The sequence below is a fragment of the Passer domesticus genome, chromosome 4, assembly GCF_036417665.1.
Source record: "Passer domesticus isolate bPasDom1 chromosome 4, bPasDom1.hap1, whole genome shotgun sequence".
Classification (NCBI taxonomy): Eukaryota; Metazoa; Chordata; class Aves; order Passeriformes; family Passeridae; genus Passer; species Passer domesticus.
Genome location: NC_087477.1, coordinates 68610032 through 68627207, shown reverse-complemented (window position 1 = coordinate 68627207; position 17176 = coordinate 68610032). Strand labels below are relative to the sequence as shown.

The 17176-nt window shown below is 39.6% G+C and overlaps 1 protein-coding gene across 11 annotated transcripts in view; it reads right to left on the bottom strand.

Annotated features, from left to right (window-relative positions):
* LDB2 (LIM domain binding 2) overlaps positions 1-17176 on the bottom strand; it is a 363575-nt gene that overhangs the window by 197005 nt on the left and 149394 nt on the right. For 9 of the 11 annotated variants that reach the window (XM_064418578.1, XM_064418570.1, XM_064418580.1 and 6 more), the window contains exon 1: positions 15911-16166. In XM_064418578.1, coding sequence (XP_064274648.1) covers positions 15911-16042 — 132 coding nt within the window. In that variant the 5' untranslated portion in view covers positions 16043-16166. Of the gene's footprint in view, positions 1-15910; positions 16422-17176 lie in introns of those variants that run through there. The other 2 variants (XM_064418576.1, XM_064418575.1) reach the window with 2 other exon arrangements.

Sequence of the window (17176 nt, the reverse complement as noted above, 5' to 3'; positions counted from 1 at the left end):
TGAGAAATGCCAATTTAAACTTGTAAAACAATAAATCTCTCTTACAATGTCACTTATAGGGAAAAACCCACAGCACTGGTACTCTGAATGATAATCATCAGTGGAATCATCTGTATTCATTGCAGTTCCCTGTATCAGCAATCTAGGTTCTGGGTGAAACTTCAACAAATTTCATTTTTCCTTATGTTTTTCTGCTGATGTATCTTAACATTTTTATGTGTAGTTTTGAAAAGACCCAAAGGGAAATCCTGAAGGGTATTCAAATCTGTGCAACCTAGTTAACATTTGTTGATAAATAATAGATTAGCTTTCCATGAGTTACTGCTTCAGTATAGTTTTTGAGATACATCCCAAGCAAGTTTTAAATGTAGCTCATCAAGACAATAAACCTTTGTTACAGGTTATTATCCAATCTTGAAATTTCATGTCAGGTCACAAGAAATTTCAAAATGTCCTTTTAAAGACACTGTATGCTACACCAGGAAACCCTTTTGCCTTTATTGTTCCCTTTAGGTTAGTAATGTCTATAAAAATGGTATTTAATAAACATTTTCCTGCTCATGGTCACTCAGACTAATGTATTTGTTGGAAAATCACTTCTGAAATCCTATCTCTTCCTAAAGCTAACACTATTTACTGCATCATTCTCCCATTTCCATGAATCCAAAAAGTAAAGAATGGAAAATTCTGGTAAAACTCACTAAGGGAAGCATACCTTGAATGCACCTGTTCTCTGAAAGAATGCATCATTTTTCCTTCCTCTTTCCCAAACTGACATGGTTTCCAGTTAATTCTTTCCAAATGCTATTTTCAGAGTCTTCAGTGAAATCAGCAAGTCACAGAAAAAATCCCAGATATATTTTACAGGAGTGTTTCTGCGGGATGGATGAGGCTTGGCCTCAGCTGAGGGATCGTTACCTGGTACTGCACTTCTCTTTCCATCAGCCACTATAAACAGGACTCACAGTATTCCTCAAAATGCCTGTGATGGTCCAGGTTTGTTAACCCAGATTTAGCAGAGCTTGTGGAAACAGCCTGAGCCCCTGGCATAACATCCTCCTTTCCACAGCAAAGGCAAGCTAATAACCAAACACATTGTCCTTTGGTGAGGGTGCAGGCGGGGGCGTATTTGGCAGCAATAAAACTTCATGCCATCACCTACTGCTGAAGATGCAGCAATGTTGCACCTCAAATGCACAGCATACAGAAGGGAGATAAATGCAAGGGTGAAGCATTTTCTGCAGGAAGCCCTAAGGAAATTGAAGAGTCTTATCTTTGGGAAGAACTTGGTAAAGTCATTCTGACACCACAATAAACAGACAAACCTACGTTCACCACAGTCATCGCCTTCCTTGCGACTCCTCTGCAATTACATGCTGGGGTCCCAGCTTTCCAGCCCAAATCACTTCTGCTTGCAACTGTTTGTGTTGTGAGAGCTTTCTTTAATGGATTCATGCTCCAAGTGTAAAAGCCAAGCAGCCATGCACACTTCAATATTTAAAAGCATAAATAAAAATCTTAATAGATCCCAGATGTTTCATTTCCTCCAGCCCTTGTCAGTGATTGAGTTGGTGCTGATGTAGATGATTTTTTTAAGATCAGTGGTCAGTTTGATGCTGGAAAAGCTTTAAATGTCTGGGAATTTCAAATGCAATTCCTAGAAATAAATAAATCATTAAGTACAACTGTGAATGCAAGCGGCTCTTATTTTGTAAATTTATTTTATGGCCTGAAATGCACCCACAGGTTTTAAATACAACCGAGTGTGAAACAGACAGTAACATTTTGTCAAGATATATAAAACCTTGTAGATATAGAATTATTTCAATCTCATTTTCTTAGCAAAAGAACTCAAAGGCTCATACAAATAGCAAACTAAGGAATCCATACTTTATATGGTGCTGGTGATATTGAGGCTAATGAAGAACTTGCTATTTATTGGAGCAGAGCTCAGATTTGCTAGCTGCATCCATTTTTCACTTATTAAACCAGCAAGTTACCATTTACCATACCAAGCAAATAAAGCAGTAGACAGAAAGCATGCCCACAAAAACAAGCTGCTGAGCCCAGTAACTCAGGTCACGCTTTCACACACAAGTTTGCAAGTGCAGTGAGCAGCTCAGTTCTCTCTCTCTCACTTTTACTGGGAGAAGTCCTTAGTCTCCCAAATGAAAACAAACGGGAGTGGGGGGCACAGAGGGGAGGCTGAAGCTCGTATTTAGCTTGTACAGACCCATGATATGTGCACTTGACGTCATGAAAAAGCTGTAAGTCTGCCAGGTCAGCAGCCACAAACCCCAAATGCTGCCGGTTGCAGGCTGAGCAGACACTAAAAGGCTGTGAATTTCATTTTATCATCCTTCTCCTTCCTGGTAAAGCAGCAGAAGCTAGAAGTTGCTGGAAAGAAACACTGGAAAATATTAACTATGGACATCCAGGATTTGGTTTTGATCAGCATTAGAATAACACCAATGACAAATCTTGCGAAATTTGTTTTTATTAATACAGCTAAAAATGTGGGCTTTGTAGTCCAGTTTCAAAGAGTATTGATAAGCTCAGCTAAATTATGCACTTCATTCAGCCTGCCACATCTACCTACTATTCTGCTAATTTATGAGCCATGCATTTCTCTCCAGCTAAATGTCTGATTGAGAAAAACTTCACTCAGTTTCTGTTATTTGTTTTGCTACACAATACTCCTTAATAATGACTGCTGCTTGTCCTTAACCATGGTTTCTATTTTACCTTTTGCATTTTGTGAAATTTTAAGTGTAAACATAATACAAGTCCCTCAACATGTAGTTTTATTGCAGAGCCAACAATGGATAACACTGAAAAGCTGAATATTTCCAGTCCTTTGGTAAATCCATTGGAATAGGTAGGTTCCACAAAACCAAGTTTTTGCTGTTCCAGTTTCTGCACCTTGTTCTAACACCTTCATATACAAGGAACAAATGCTTGTTTCATTGACTTCAAGAAAAAATCTTTGTATGGGATGAGGAGATGCAGTTACAATACCAAACTGAAGCAAACCTAGGAAGCTTCTGATAGAGAAACAGATTTTTTTACTTTTTTTTCTTTGTTTTTTCTTTTTTTTTATCACAACAGCACCACTGGCCTACAAATTATGTTATTTGCAATTGTGCATCTGTGTGCCATCAATCTCCAAGGAAGGGAAAGACTGCTGGGCTGAGCTCTCAATTTATGTTTCTCAGTTGACTCTTATAATCACACACAGTGTTCTCAACCTTAGTGCAGTTATTCTGGTAACAAAATTTGCACACCAGGTGGGTTTACCCAAGTTCCCATGGTCCTAATAGTTTCATACATTTCCTAATAATAATCTTGAAAATTACATAGGTAATTGTGTTTCTAAAAAGCCACCTTCAGCAAAATTGGGAGGGTTCTTTCCTCTCAACAGGAAAAATATTTTAATAAAATAGCTAGTGTATGCCTATAAAAATGGCAAGAAAAAAATGGAATTTAAAAATTTCACTCTTTTTTGATGCCTTTAAATGCTGCCTTTAAATATGGCATTAAACAAAGCTAAGGGAACTCACAATTCTGGTGATGAAAGGTGCCAAAATAGCATGGTCCCATAGCAGGACAGAGTGACAAGGATCCCCTGGCCCTGCAGCACTGCAATCTGGGTAAGGCGTTAATATTCACACTCTAGGCTGGGATTAGAAAGAAGGCTGGAGCTCTGTGCAAGGGTGGGCCTAACCCAGCAGAGGTGCAGCAAACTGCTTCACTGCCTTGCTGAAATTCAGTCCATCTAATTGATACTGCAGAAGGCAGTAGCATAATGAAACAGAGCAGAGATCACTTCAGTAGTTTTACCAATCTATGCTCTCCTGCTCTTGACCAATATATAACCCCACACAGGATTTCACTCTTTCCAACTTCAAGCAGTCCTAGGAATGATTTAAGTTTCTATAATATGGTAACCATTAAGATATTTCTATTAGATCACCATTCAGAAATGTATCAAGACCGACTTCATTTGTATAACACTAAAAATGCATTGGTTTTGCTTAAGGTAGCCCAGTTCCTTTTGAAATGGCATTTTAAACAGCACGTTTTCCTCAGACCCAAAATAAAATACTTATAACTACCTCATTTATTTGTGAGTAAATGCAGGTAACGTCTGTTAAAATGCAAAATCCATTAGACTCTGGGTAGTTTTGGTACTGTAAGTAGTCTCCAAAAGGCAACAGATGTGGGGACGGGGGAGGGGAAAGTCGATTTTGTCTTTTTAATATTCAAAGTGGGTCTGTTCTCACTGGCTAATTAAATCAGTAGAGTGCAAACAATAAAAGAAAAAATAAGTGTTGCCTTTCTTCCCTAGAACAACCTCTCTGATTCATCTCTACTTATTACAAGAACTTAATTTATTACCAGACTTTACAATATTCCCTCCCCAAATCATCATGAAATAAGATTCATATTCCACAGCATCAGTTCCCATCAAAAATAATATGCTTGTCCTGTAGAATTTAAGATAAGATGGTTTTTCCACTATTAAGAAAATGTGGGCTTAGAATGGGCTTCTTTGATTGACATGAAGCTACTGAAGAATCACACTTAAAAAGCAAAAGATTTAATAAAAATATCAGATGTACAAATCAACCAGCAGAATGCTGGCTTAAATATATTTGTGGTTCCTTGGCAAAACCAATAGATTTGCACGGGTGTGCTGAATTACTTGAGAAGTAACAAAATGTGTTAATAACATTAAACAGTCATCTTCCAAGAACTTAGACTATTATGGTACTTTCTAGTCAGACAATTCTTTTTAGTGCATAAATACACGTAATATCAATTATTTTTTTTTTTATTTATGACATCAAAATGACAATGGTATATATAGATTTGGGTTTGAAAGTATTTTAAATACCACTATCAACTTTTAGCCTTTAGTTAGTCACAATACACAGCACAATAATAAAAACATGCTGCAGATACAGACCAGAACTCTACTGTTCTAGCACTGCACAAGAAGAGAGAAGGTGGTTCCAGCCCCAAGAGCCTTACAGTAAAGGTGCACATCATGAAGACAAGGCAGTATAAGTATCAGCAACCACCTAATTTTACTAGCATAAAGCTCAGCAAAGGATCAATATGTGCATGAAATAAGGCAGATTGCAGACCCTGAGTCCCGGCTGCTATCTTTCCTCCCACCATCAAGTTAAATGAAAGTTTGGGCACGTTAGTCTATGTAATATGCTTAAGTGACAGCACTGTGGACACACCTGAAGATAAGGGACAAAAGAGGGATGCAGACCCTTTGCATCATAAGGGTGTACTCAGCAATAAGGTGGTGTTTGGCAACAGAAGGCTACTATTTCAGCCCAGTTGCTGGCTAGATTTTGAAAACATCAGTGCCAAGGAAATTGTTATGGGACATAAAGCACGAGTTACAGGCAACTCCCCTGAGATGCTCAGGATCATCGTGGGAGAAAACATGGACACGCTTATCTGAAGATGTAACAAGTGACAATCAAGACACTGCTGCGGTACCGTGAGGTCCTGAGCGTTTATAGGTGCAGGGTTCTTTCTAAGCTCCATGCACTACTGGCCAAATTTTAAATTTAATGGTAATTTCTCAGCAAAATACAACTTCATTGTAGTTAATGAACTATCCACAGCTGAAATGTTGATCTATTTAACCCCAGATTCGTGGCTGTAGGGAGTTGCATGCTCATTGCCAAATGCTAACTATAACTTCATTGAAGCTGCTGTTTAGCTACTATTTAAAACGTACTCAGTATCAAAAAGTACTCTTCACCCTTCAAGCATTCTTTTGGTTCACCAAATTAGTGGTCTCAAGCAAATAAAATATTTACTCTGTACTGCATCCAAAGCCAGTGTTTCTTTATGTTATCCGACTGATGAGCAAACACCAAAGGCATGGAGATAATAGCAGCAGGTCAGACTTAGCAAAATGATGCCTCAGATTTTGCCACTTAGCAGTAAAATACATGCTATAAAGACACAAACAGAAATGAGCCCACTAACACCTAATTTAACTGTATCTTGAAAACGCAGTATAGTAACCCAGCAAAGGGATTTCTATTGGTATTTGTATGAAAGGACATTTGTCAATACCCATTAACCTCTGGCTTTTACCTGTTAGTTTTCTAAAAGATTCTTGTGTTGCTTCACAAGCCACAAGGTGTCACAGTGGCTCAAGTGGTAGGATTCTTGTCAGTCTAGACACGCAGGTTGTGGCTTCAGGTTACATTCCAGCGCTAACACCGCTCCCCACGAGGAACGCTGTGCTACCCTGCATATTTAGAAGTGCAGCCCTTCGGATGCAACTATCAGTCAAGGTGCATCTCGGTTGCCTAAGGATGTTTTTTGTACGGGCATTAAATAATCTTCACTGTCAGGGAAGAGAAGTACTTGGTGCGCTAGCATCTTGACCAATCTTTTTACTTTGCATTATTAACCCTCCCATGTTAGGAAGTACTGAAAAGAGTTGAGCTAATCATTCACATCAAATAAAAAATTTTATTAATTCCACTTCGTTCTGTCAAGAGTTTCTAGGAATTAGTAACTATTTATTTGAATGCACTAATTATTCAAGTTTATGACATATCTTTGCTCATCCTTCATAACAAGCAATGTGCTCTAAGCATGCAATATTCTGCCAAGACTATATATTGTTGTTGGTCATATATTGTGTGTCACTGTTTTGCATCCTTGACTGGAAGAGCACAGATGGAGCTAGAGCTTAAAATGCCAGGAAGCTTAGAAAAATTTTACCATTTTTCTAATGTAACTGCACACTAAGCAGCATTCTGTTCCACAAAAAAATTATGCACATACATCATATTTACTGACTTGTAATTTTCCCATTGCAACCAGCTATTGTTATTAATTTGCTTTACATTCATACACCAGTCAGTCCTCACTGCAAAGCAATCAGAGATTCTTCTCTGGTGTATTTAATTTCTAAGTATCATGGTTCTATCTGGGAGGTAAGCTCAAAACAGGAAACACTGCCTCTCAGCTTAGCCCATATAAAATAAGTAAATTCTTTCAGTAATGGTTAATAAATTGAAATTTGCATTCTGCAATTATTTGTAAGAATAAAGCTCCACTGATCAAACATTCAGAGAAAAGCATAAAGAGCACGAACACAGCCAAAGCAAATTCACTGCTAAACTCAAGTGAATTGTCACGGAAATTTTTCATGTAGCATTTGTTGCACTCAGGTAATGAACATTTACCCAGTGTGTTGGCTTTTCATGTCCCATTATTCATGCCAACACATTCATTAAAATGGGCCTATGCTATTTAACATAATCAGCAGTGTGCATAGGTGTGGCCTTCAAAGAGTTATTACCACAGTTTACAGGCATGCTGTTCATAAATACAAGCAGAACCGCAGTCACTGCAAAACGCCAAGCTTCCCAAAAAACATATGGTAATTTTTGCTGTGTAAAATGGATAGATGCACTATATAATGCATAATTGCATCACATTATATCTGAACTTCTAATTGCTTAAAATGATACTCCAAATCACATCAACAACATTATTACCTAATTACCCTAAGGGTTAACTGATATTCCAGTGATTAAGTCTAGGTAGAAGCAATAGAGCTATTGTATTGACTTCATCCACTACAGCAAAAGGTATGATTGCAACTGCACATCTCAAGTCCATCAGAGATTCTGTGAAGTTCTGTGAAACTGAGCTTCTGTGAAGAATCTGTGAATGTCTTCAATGTCTTTGTATGAAGAAAAAAAGGTGGAGTAATGAGGGCCAAAAGGAAGGAGGTCCCTCTTGCAACATACTGAACAACAAGCATTATTTTCATTTGCTCTAAAGGAACTATTACACAGTAGTTCTTTTCCTTTCACATAATTTTGATGCAAGATGGAGTAACATGGTAACATTTTGGGTACTTAAACCAGCTACAAGAATTATGGAAGATGGTGAGTGGCACTAATCTGAAAAGGCAAGTTGCTACTAGAATGTGGGGGAGTAAAACACAGTTGTAGGCCTTCTCCACTGTCAAATGACCCATGCATGAGACTTTTGTAAACCGCAGGAATAAAACATAGCATTCTAAGTATGAGGTATTTCATCTTCCCTTTTTCCACTTATTAAAGGCTGTTCTGGTTGCAAACCTGGAGGCAAAGCAAGCGTCACGCCTGCTTTGCCCACCTCACCCTGGAGCATGTCTAGTCCACAGAAGATGGTTAGAAATGCTAGAAGATGGTGCTGCTGACTGCCTTCCTAAGGAATGATGTATGCTGAAGGTGCTTCAGCATAAGAAGAAATAAAATGAGTTTCACTCTATTTACTTTCCTGTTTTCTGAGCATTTTTCTCTCTTCACTTAACTATTGTATTTAAAGATTTAGAATATTTCTTTTTTGTATAATGTAGTCATTAATATCTCAGAAATCTATTTGTAACCTGCTCTAGGACAGATGGCAGCTATTTGTCTGATAAAATCTTCTGCTAATGGCTGAGGCAAAACTACACAACTGGAACAAAAATCACAAAAAGGTACATAAAATACTTCAAATGCACAATGTGCTCAAAGTCATAATTTTCTCAATTTACTACTTTAGAAAATAACCTAATAAAAATGTAGTTAGGAAAAAACCAAATGTTTGAAAGTCCAAAAGGAAAGTCAAAAATAGTCCACTGCACATGTAATGTAAGACTACACATATTAATACTCAAATATGGTGAATTGTTTTTTCCAGGTATTTAGTTTTTCAAGAATAAGCAAACTGGATCTGTGATTCAATCTATTTTTGAGTCTGCTTTAATCAGGGGTTCCAAATATGATAACTTTTTTACACACATATGTTTCTCTGTACTTTGAATGCAACAGATAAGGTCATTCAGCCAGGCAATTCTTTTTGATGTTACAGTCTGCAGCTAGCAGTTGGGTAAAATGCATGGGATCTAGACAGGTATTGAATCTGCTTTATGTGAGTAATCTGATGTCAAAACTATACTGAGATTAGGTTTCTCCCTCCCCTTTTTAATACACATACAAATGATGCTCCTGCTCATCTCAGTAGGCTTGGCAAACTTAGAACCAGGGAAGATGGATATCAACAGGTACTGCAGATCACACATGACAGATCTACAGCAACCTTCCAGTTCATTAGGTGCTCCAAAGGATGCAAACTATTTGGTTTGCAGCTGACCCAGCAGCAGATTTAAGCACGCTTAGAAACCTACATAAAGGTGTGGGCTTTACTGCATCAGTTCGGAGTTTACCATTCTGCTCTGGATAAGTATCTGAATGTGAATATTGACAAGAGAAAGACCTCAGGGAGAAGTTCTAATGTGATACTTTTTATTTTGGCTCTAGTTCAACCCAAAACCATTACAACCCAAACCATTCTGAGTCTGTGATTCAAGTCTGTATGCTGAGGATGACCAGAAGCTTCAGCATGGGCATACCTCCTTGACAATACTGCAGAAACATCAAGGTGATGCCAAGACGACCTAAGTCTCATTGAGAGGACAGCCTGTTGCTGTAAAATTTATGGCCTTTGCAAAGACTCTTCAGGACCAGAAACTCTCAAATCCTGAAGAGGTGATGGGTTGAGAAACACACTGTGTTCTGAAAAGGTCTCATTTTTTAAGAGCAGTTGGTTTTTCACCAACATTTTAAGGCATGCAAGTACTGGAGCTGTTTCCAGAGGTATCAGCTCTTTCCATGCTGAGGTTCAAGTTCCACAGATAGTCTAGCTGATTCCCTGTTACCTCAGAAGTACCAAGTGGACTACTCCACCTAGATCAATAATTTAAAGGTTTTAGTTTAGTAGGGCATGGCTGTCAACCACAATGTGATAGAAACGGTATTCTGACCATATATTACCTTCTCTCTGAAATTCTGACAATAACCAAACAGAGAAAGAATGTACCAAAAAAAAAAGAAATGTGCAGGCCTAGGGGAGAAGATTTTAGCTAGGGGTTTGGTAATGTTTCTTTCACTACAAATTTTGTATAATAAATAGGCCCATTGAGAATTGGCCAACAGTCCTGCCCTACCACAGTCTTTTTTGGAGACTGATCATCAGCCTCTTTGGGGCAACCTTCTTCATGCCACAGTCATCCCTCTAAGGCATCAAGAAGCCCAGCAACAGCTTCTGGAAAAGAGTACCTGGGAAAAGTGGGGATCTATCCTGACCTGTTTACACAGCACAGTGCAGGAAAGAAGGCTCTTCTCGTGGAGGAAACAACTGAACAAAGAACCAGCATGGTTGAAATGCGTGTTTATAGTAGATATGCAACTTCTGGCAAAGAGATGCAAAAAAAATACCATTTAAAGTAAGAAGTCCAGCTAAAAAATACTGCAAAGAGTTTAGCAATCTTATCCCTTTTTAAACAAAGAAAATGCATATACAAAACCCAAATTATTTTCTTTTTTATCTGATCTTGCAATCTTACTGCAGGCAAAACTCCAGCTTAAATAATAGCACAGGACTGGCTCCTTGTTATGATCTCTATTTTGTTCTTTCTCACTAACCAACAGCTTCTATTTTTGAGACTGGATCTGCATAGTAAATCTTGTTTACATCAGGGAAAGACGAAGTTTAGGGGTTTTTCTAAGTGGATTTATGGCTTAACGAGTAAAGAAAAAAAAAAGAAGAGTTGAAAAGGTTTCTTTATAGAAAATGATCTAGTAAGTAAGCATCAGAGTGATTGCAGGCGAGACCCATTCTTACACTTTTGCAGTGACTCTTTCTCCACCCTCACCAGCCCCTACCCCCAAATACAGCATGCATGCAGTTTCTCTTCTATTATATGACTTTTTTGGGGGGAGGGTGGGCAGGAGCAGCAAGATATGCCTGATCGTAAGCTAAGGATCAACATGTAAAGGAAGTGGAGTCTTTTTTTTCTCCCCTGGCCTCATAAGAATTGTTAGTTTGCAACAATTTTAATTGAAAGCAGCTGCAACTGAAATTTTTTTAACGGATAGAAAACATGTATGAAATAAAAGAAAATCAGTAAAAAGAGCCTTGAATCCATTCTGAAGTCAGCGTCTGCCTAAAGGCATTCAAGGGTTTTCCTTTAACACTGACCTTTTAGTTTCAGCAAAGCATGGTTCATAAGTACTCTCAAAATACTTTACTCATGTTCCTAGAATTGCTAAGTATTAGTATATTTGTAGGTGAAAGAATATTTCCTCAAAATTACTTTAAAAAATGAAGTTTATGTGTTTTTCCCTCAACAAAACAAACTCATTGGACAAACTCAGACTTATGTATACAATATGAGAGATCTGTTTGCCACACTAAGTTGCTAGGCAAACAAATGTGATGTCACAACATAGATTTTTATGACTAATCTATTAAAAATGCATCAGGAAGAAGAAAATTATTTCATCAGATAGCAATGTGAGAAAGAAAAATAAGAGACTTCCATTAAACTGCAGAAAATTTGTTTTGCTTTGATTTGCATTAAATATTTGGTTGCATATGAATGTCTGTGTAAGCTTCCAGTTCATTTAGCAGCTTTTAAATAATCATAACATCCTCTTTCATTTTACTTTTAATTTTCTTTATATATTTTTCCATCATGAAATCTTTGTTAAATTCACTATCCAGTTTAATAGGAGTTTAAAATAATTTGATTAAGCTGATTGTCTTTAAAACAAATATGCTACTAATCAAGGTCTCTAGTCACTCTTAAAAACACTGCTCTCTTAGCCAGAGGGAAAACTGTGTGTTGCATCCAATGGTGATGTAAAGCATAATCTCTTGTAGTGACACAGAGAGATACAGGTGAATTTAATGTGTTGTGATACACAAAAGTTCTAACAATACAGGGGACTAAATAAACAAGTGAAAGGCTTGATACATTTCTTTGATTACTGACAATAAAGCAACGCCTCAAACTTTAAACTGTCAGCAACTTTAGGCGATCTATTCACAGCACTCTGTAACGCTACTGAATAATTATATACAAGATATAATCACCTTTTTTTTCTCTTCTAAGTGTAAGCAATTTCATATGATTAAAAATTAGAACAGAAAAGGATTTACAACATCAAAGAGGAAAATAGGTGCCTTTTTAACCATCAACTTTTATGAAAACCAGAGACATTTACTCATGTTGTGTATTGCTACCTAGAACTTCAGAAAGTGCTGATTATGCCACCACAGGATTCCTTTCTTGAAATGTTAAACTAACACAGATATACAAAAATTAAGATAAACCAAGTATGAGTGAATGGGAATTAAATCCTGAAAACCACACACAGAGCAAGGAAACAGCTGCATTTTGTTTAACCAGAAGTTAATCAACTATGAGAGAAGTAAGCAAGATTTATCTTTATATCTGCCAGAGATTATTAAACATTTAAATATTCATTTTACTTCTTTAAATAGGGATTGTTGATGCATTACAAAATGGCATTGGATGCTCCCAAAGTATTATTAAGAAAGCATGTATTAATTTAGAAAAAAGTATTACCACATAAGATTTCTTTGAACAACTTTTAAGGAAGGTACAGTTTTCCTGTAGACTGTTTAGTAACTCAGACTCCCTAATTTACTTTAGATCACATAAGAATTAGCTAGGTGGTGGACTTTTGCCAGTACTTACATCATAAAACCACCCCCTGCCTGGGTGTGATTGGAATTCTTCGCCTAAGACTGACCCTGAATTTAAAAAGGCAGTTGTAGGTTCTGTCTGAGGAGCCCATAAAGTTATAAGAAGTTTGAAGAGCAAAAGTTTGCACGTCTAGCACAAGCTAAAGCTGCTAATTCTTTACTTTCATGACTTCCATTTCTTCCTAAAGAAAACAAGAACAACAAAGATAGCTATGCTGCATCTAAATGACCTTTCTTTATCACTCTGTACTTTGTCTGCTTAATACACGGAGCACATCCTTCACACTGGCTGCTATTCCCTTCCACCCAGCGCTGACAGAAACTGGAGTAGAAGCAGTGGATTTCTCAGGAAGGGTCCCCAAGCCCTGAGCCCTTTTGAGAACACTTCTACCTCTCCCAATTATCCACCCTGCTGCTGGGAGAGCAGGAGTAGGAATGGCCTGTGGTGGATTCCCCAATGCTTCTTCTACCAGTTCTTTTTTTTTTTTTTTTATAATTTCTCACCTACCTGCAAGCTTTGGAGAACTACAGTGGGAAGGGAAAGGAGAAAACAGATGGACATGACATACAGATGCAGCTTCCATAGGCGTTCCATCCATCCTCTGTACAACTTTATTAAATTATGTGTGTTTTGCTCTTTTGCTCTGCCTTGGAACTTCCACCTCTGCAAGGGACAGTAGAGAACCTGGCTCTTCAGGGTTATTAAGAACATTTTTATGTTTTATGAAACCAGAAAAATCCCAAATGCTTTCCATGGATATATTTGGGATAAAGGCTGTAGTTTCCCATTCTTTTAATGCATCCTCATTTGCCACTGTCTCTCTGCACAAGTTGGGTCCATGTGGAATCTGCCAGCTTGCTACCCCCAGTCTTTTGGAGAGTTTCTTTGTAATTCCTTTCGCCTTAAGCTGCTTTGCCTGTGCTCACCTACCCCCTGGGGCTCACAGAGCACAAGCAGCCTCCTTCAGAGACCAGTGCCTACATTATTCCAAAGACTGCCTGAAGAGAAACGTTCTTGCAGCAAGCCTGTATCACCCACAGCACAAGCACATTCCTTCCATGACATACCAGGCTCTGGATTCAAAAAATGTAGAGCTAGTTATACATGCTCCAGAAGCCTTCACCTACCAATCCCAAACATGCTTGGAAGTGTATAAAATTAATGTGAAACTTCCACTTTCTGACCTGCCCAAGAAGCCAGAATTATTCTTTGCAGACTGTCCACACCTAGTCACTCTAGTGTCCCAGGAAATTAGTTTAATATTTTTGTTTGTTTATTATGGAGATGTTTTTATTGGAAGATGAATGACATCAACTGAAGTTAGCTAACAAATACATTTCAACGAACAACAATGCTTACAGCATAGAGCTCAGAAACTGAAAAAACAAAGAACCAGAATGTAAACACTGAATAATCACAAAGCAAAAGAATTTTTATTCTGAGCAAATAAAAGAAATGCTGGAGCATAAGGCCTTCATTAACTAAATATTGACTGTCAAAGTAAAATGCTGCTGAAACCTAGCAAGGCACTCCTGGCAAGAAAGAGTGGGTTATTGCTTTTTGCCCACAACAATCCACATGAATTTGAGCAGCAAAAAATTGCAATTATAGGTGCTGAAGTTTAATTCAGCACACCTCAGCAATGAAGGAGAGGAAAGTTGCTTCACAAGTCCCTCAAAAACTTTTCTAGTGTAACATCTGTAAAGGAGCTACAATCAGGAGCTGGTCCAGTATTAAAAGTACCACTAAAATAATATGTAAAAAGGCTAAGTGAGCTCTGACAGCTTTTAGAGCAGGTTGTATATAAAACCCTGAAGAAATCACTCAGTGATACATATTTGCTCTTTTCACTTGCAAAAGTCTATATATTATTACATGAATATGTACAGGAATGCAAGGAACAGAGTTGCGAGACAGTAACAAACAAGCAGTAGCAAACAAACCCTCACTCTAAATGGCAGCAACCCTTGCAGCCAGCAACTTAGGGCAAAACTGACAAACACTTGCCATGATTTTGGGAGCAAAGAGCTGCTTGGAGTTTTTAGCCAGCACAAAGTGTATCACCGGCTACTCCCCAGGAACGTTTCAAGCCTGGCAGTGGTAACAGTGGTAGAAAAGCAGCTACCCCGTGGCGGTACCCAATCAGAAAGCAGGTCACATCTCGTTAGCTGTATCATATACATTAAACGTCACAGATTCTCCATGGCTTAGCTGACAATTCAGGCATGTGTGTTTTATTTTATGATAACCCCATGTTATCTTAAAGAATCACAATACAACAAACAGACCAACTTGAGATCCTTCACCACGCTGTGTGTCACAAACCTGGCAGATATTTGCCACTACGTAAAGCCATTTACTATAAAAGATTCATACTTTTAAAAAGTCTTTTCAGGGCACCACTAATAAACTACTATGAAAAATTACAACACCAAGAATGCTGCACAAACACAGACACATGGACAGAAATGCAGCCTGATTCACTTTCACTTCATTAGACTTGAAAAGTGTGCTTTACTTAACCATGTAAATAACAAGATGCAGCCCCCACTATTTTTTATTTTTTATTTTTTTTTATAATGACAAAAGCATTTCCCCCTCCCATTCAGTATGTTCTTTGCAGTGGCTGATCTGGATTTTCAAGCCAGGGTGTATAAACCACTAACACATTTTACAGAGCATAACCAACAGTAAATGTAGTTTACATTACAGGGTACTTTTGACAGCTATATGATAAAGTAGTGAACTGACCATCTCTCTTGCTAAAAGCAACAGCATTCTAAATGTAAACACAAATTTCTCTTGTCAGTTGTCCCAAACATGTGTTCTTTAAGAGTAGCCTAGGAATAAGTTTTTAAAACTCCGCTCCCCTTTTCAGTTATCATCCATTTTTCATTTTAATGAGTTTACAGAACAAAACCAAAATGTTCGTCTCTCCCCCAAAACCTGCAACATTCCAGAATTAATTTTGTGCAAAAGCCGAAGCAATACTTCTCAATATTATAGCTGCAAATGCCAGCAGGACGGATCCTGAACAAACAACACACTAAGGCAAAGAAATTTCCTGAGACCAGCGTTATAATCAATCCTGAAGTGCTGTACTGTAATTTCATGATTTCAGCCTAAGCTGGTATCTCCTCAAAGAGTTGCTCTGCGTGGAAACATAATGAGGGATTACCCAATTAAACTACTAAATTAATTAGGGTTCATGCCTGCATATACTGTACTGTCTAGTGGGACGCTTCAGCTGGAATTCGGGCTGAAACCTACCACGGTCCATGCACAGGAAAACAAGGCTGGGGGACTTACCTCCGTCCGCGACTGCAGCCTCTTGTTCATTTCATATATTCGGTACTCTGGTTGCACCATGTATGGTGTGTGTCTCCTATAAAATGGGCCAAAAGGAGAAGAATAGAAAGGGTCATGTGGTGTGCTGGACATCTTGCCTGCTTGCAGAGATTCAAGCTACACAGAGTATCATCAACATCCATACAGAGCACATGGGCTGTGTGTTCTTCACAGTACAAAGTAGCGGCGCGCACACACACACACACATCCAGGCTGCACGCACTGGCTGGGGACTGCTGTGGGAGCCCGCTCCGGCGGAGACGGGCGGGGGGGTGGGGGGAGCGGGAGCGCACAGGCTCCAGACACGGAGAGGGAGGCTGGATAGCTTCAGGCACCGCCGCTCGGTTTTAAAGCAGCAGTTTCTGGAGGGGTCATTTCCTGTCCGCGCTGCCGACTAGTTCAGAAATGCCACCCCCCGCTCCCCGCCGGCAGAGGTGCGGGTCGGGGTTCGCTGTCCCCCCGCAGGCCCCCGCCGGAGCCGCGGCGGGCTCGTTAGCATATAGGTGGTTTAAAAGCTGCCTGAGCCAATCACCCCGCGGGTAATGTCAGAAATGTGATTACTACAAAATACATAAACACAGGCCACGGCCATCCCGCCGCGGGCAGCCGGCGCTTCCCCCGCGCCCGACGGCTCCCGCAGCGCCCGCTGCCCGCCCGGCGCGGCCGCTCCGCGCTGCCCGGGCACGGCGGGGAGGGCGGCCGGCACAAAGAAATAGCCCCGCACGCCACTCTGCACACAATGGAGAGCACTCGGATGCCAGCCGCAGAAACCTCCCGGAAAATGGGGAAGCACAAAGGGGCGGGTGGCAGAGCGGGACCCCCGGGCAAGCAGCGGCGGTGCCCTGCGGCGGGGGGCAGCCGGACACGAACGGGTCATTCCGGCCGCCGCTGTCCGGCGTAAAGGCGGCGGCAGCTAGGTGGGAGACTGCTCCCAGTTTTTCGGATCATTGCTGGGCATAAATCCAGTAGCGGTTAGAGAGCGTTGCCAGTGAACATCTAACATTCGGGAGGGGGGTCCCGAGGGAGGAGGGGAGGGCAAGGGGAGGAGATCACCCCTTGGAGGTGAGGGATGAACTTTATCTGTTGAATCATACTTGCAGGAAAGTGCTGGGAGCGGACACCACGTGAACGAAAAGTCCTAAAAATATAGAATAAACAAAATGGGCTCATGTGCTCAATGGGAAAGTGCCAGGTCTAGGAGGGGAGCCTTCAAATTACCTGTACGAA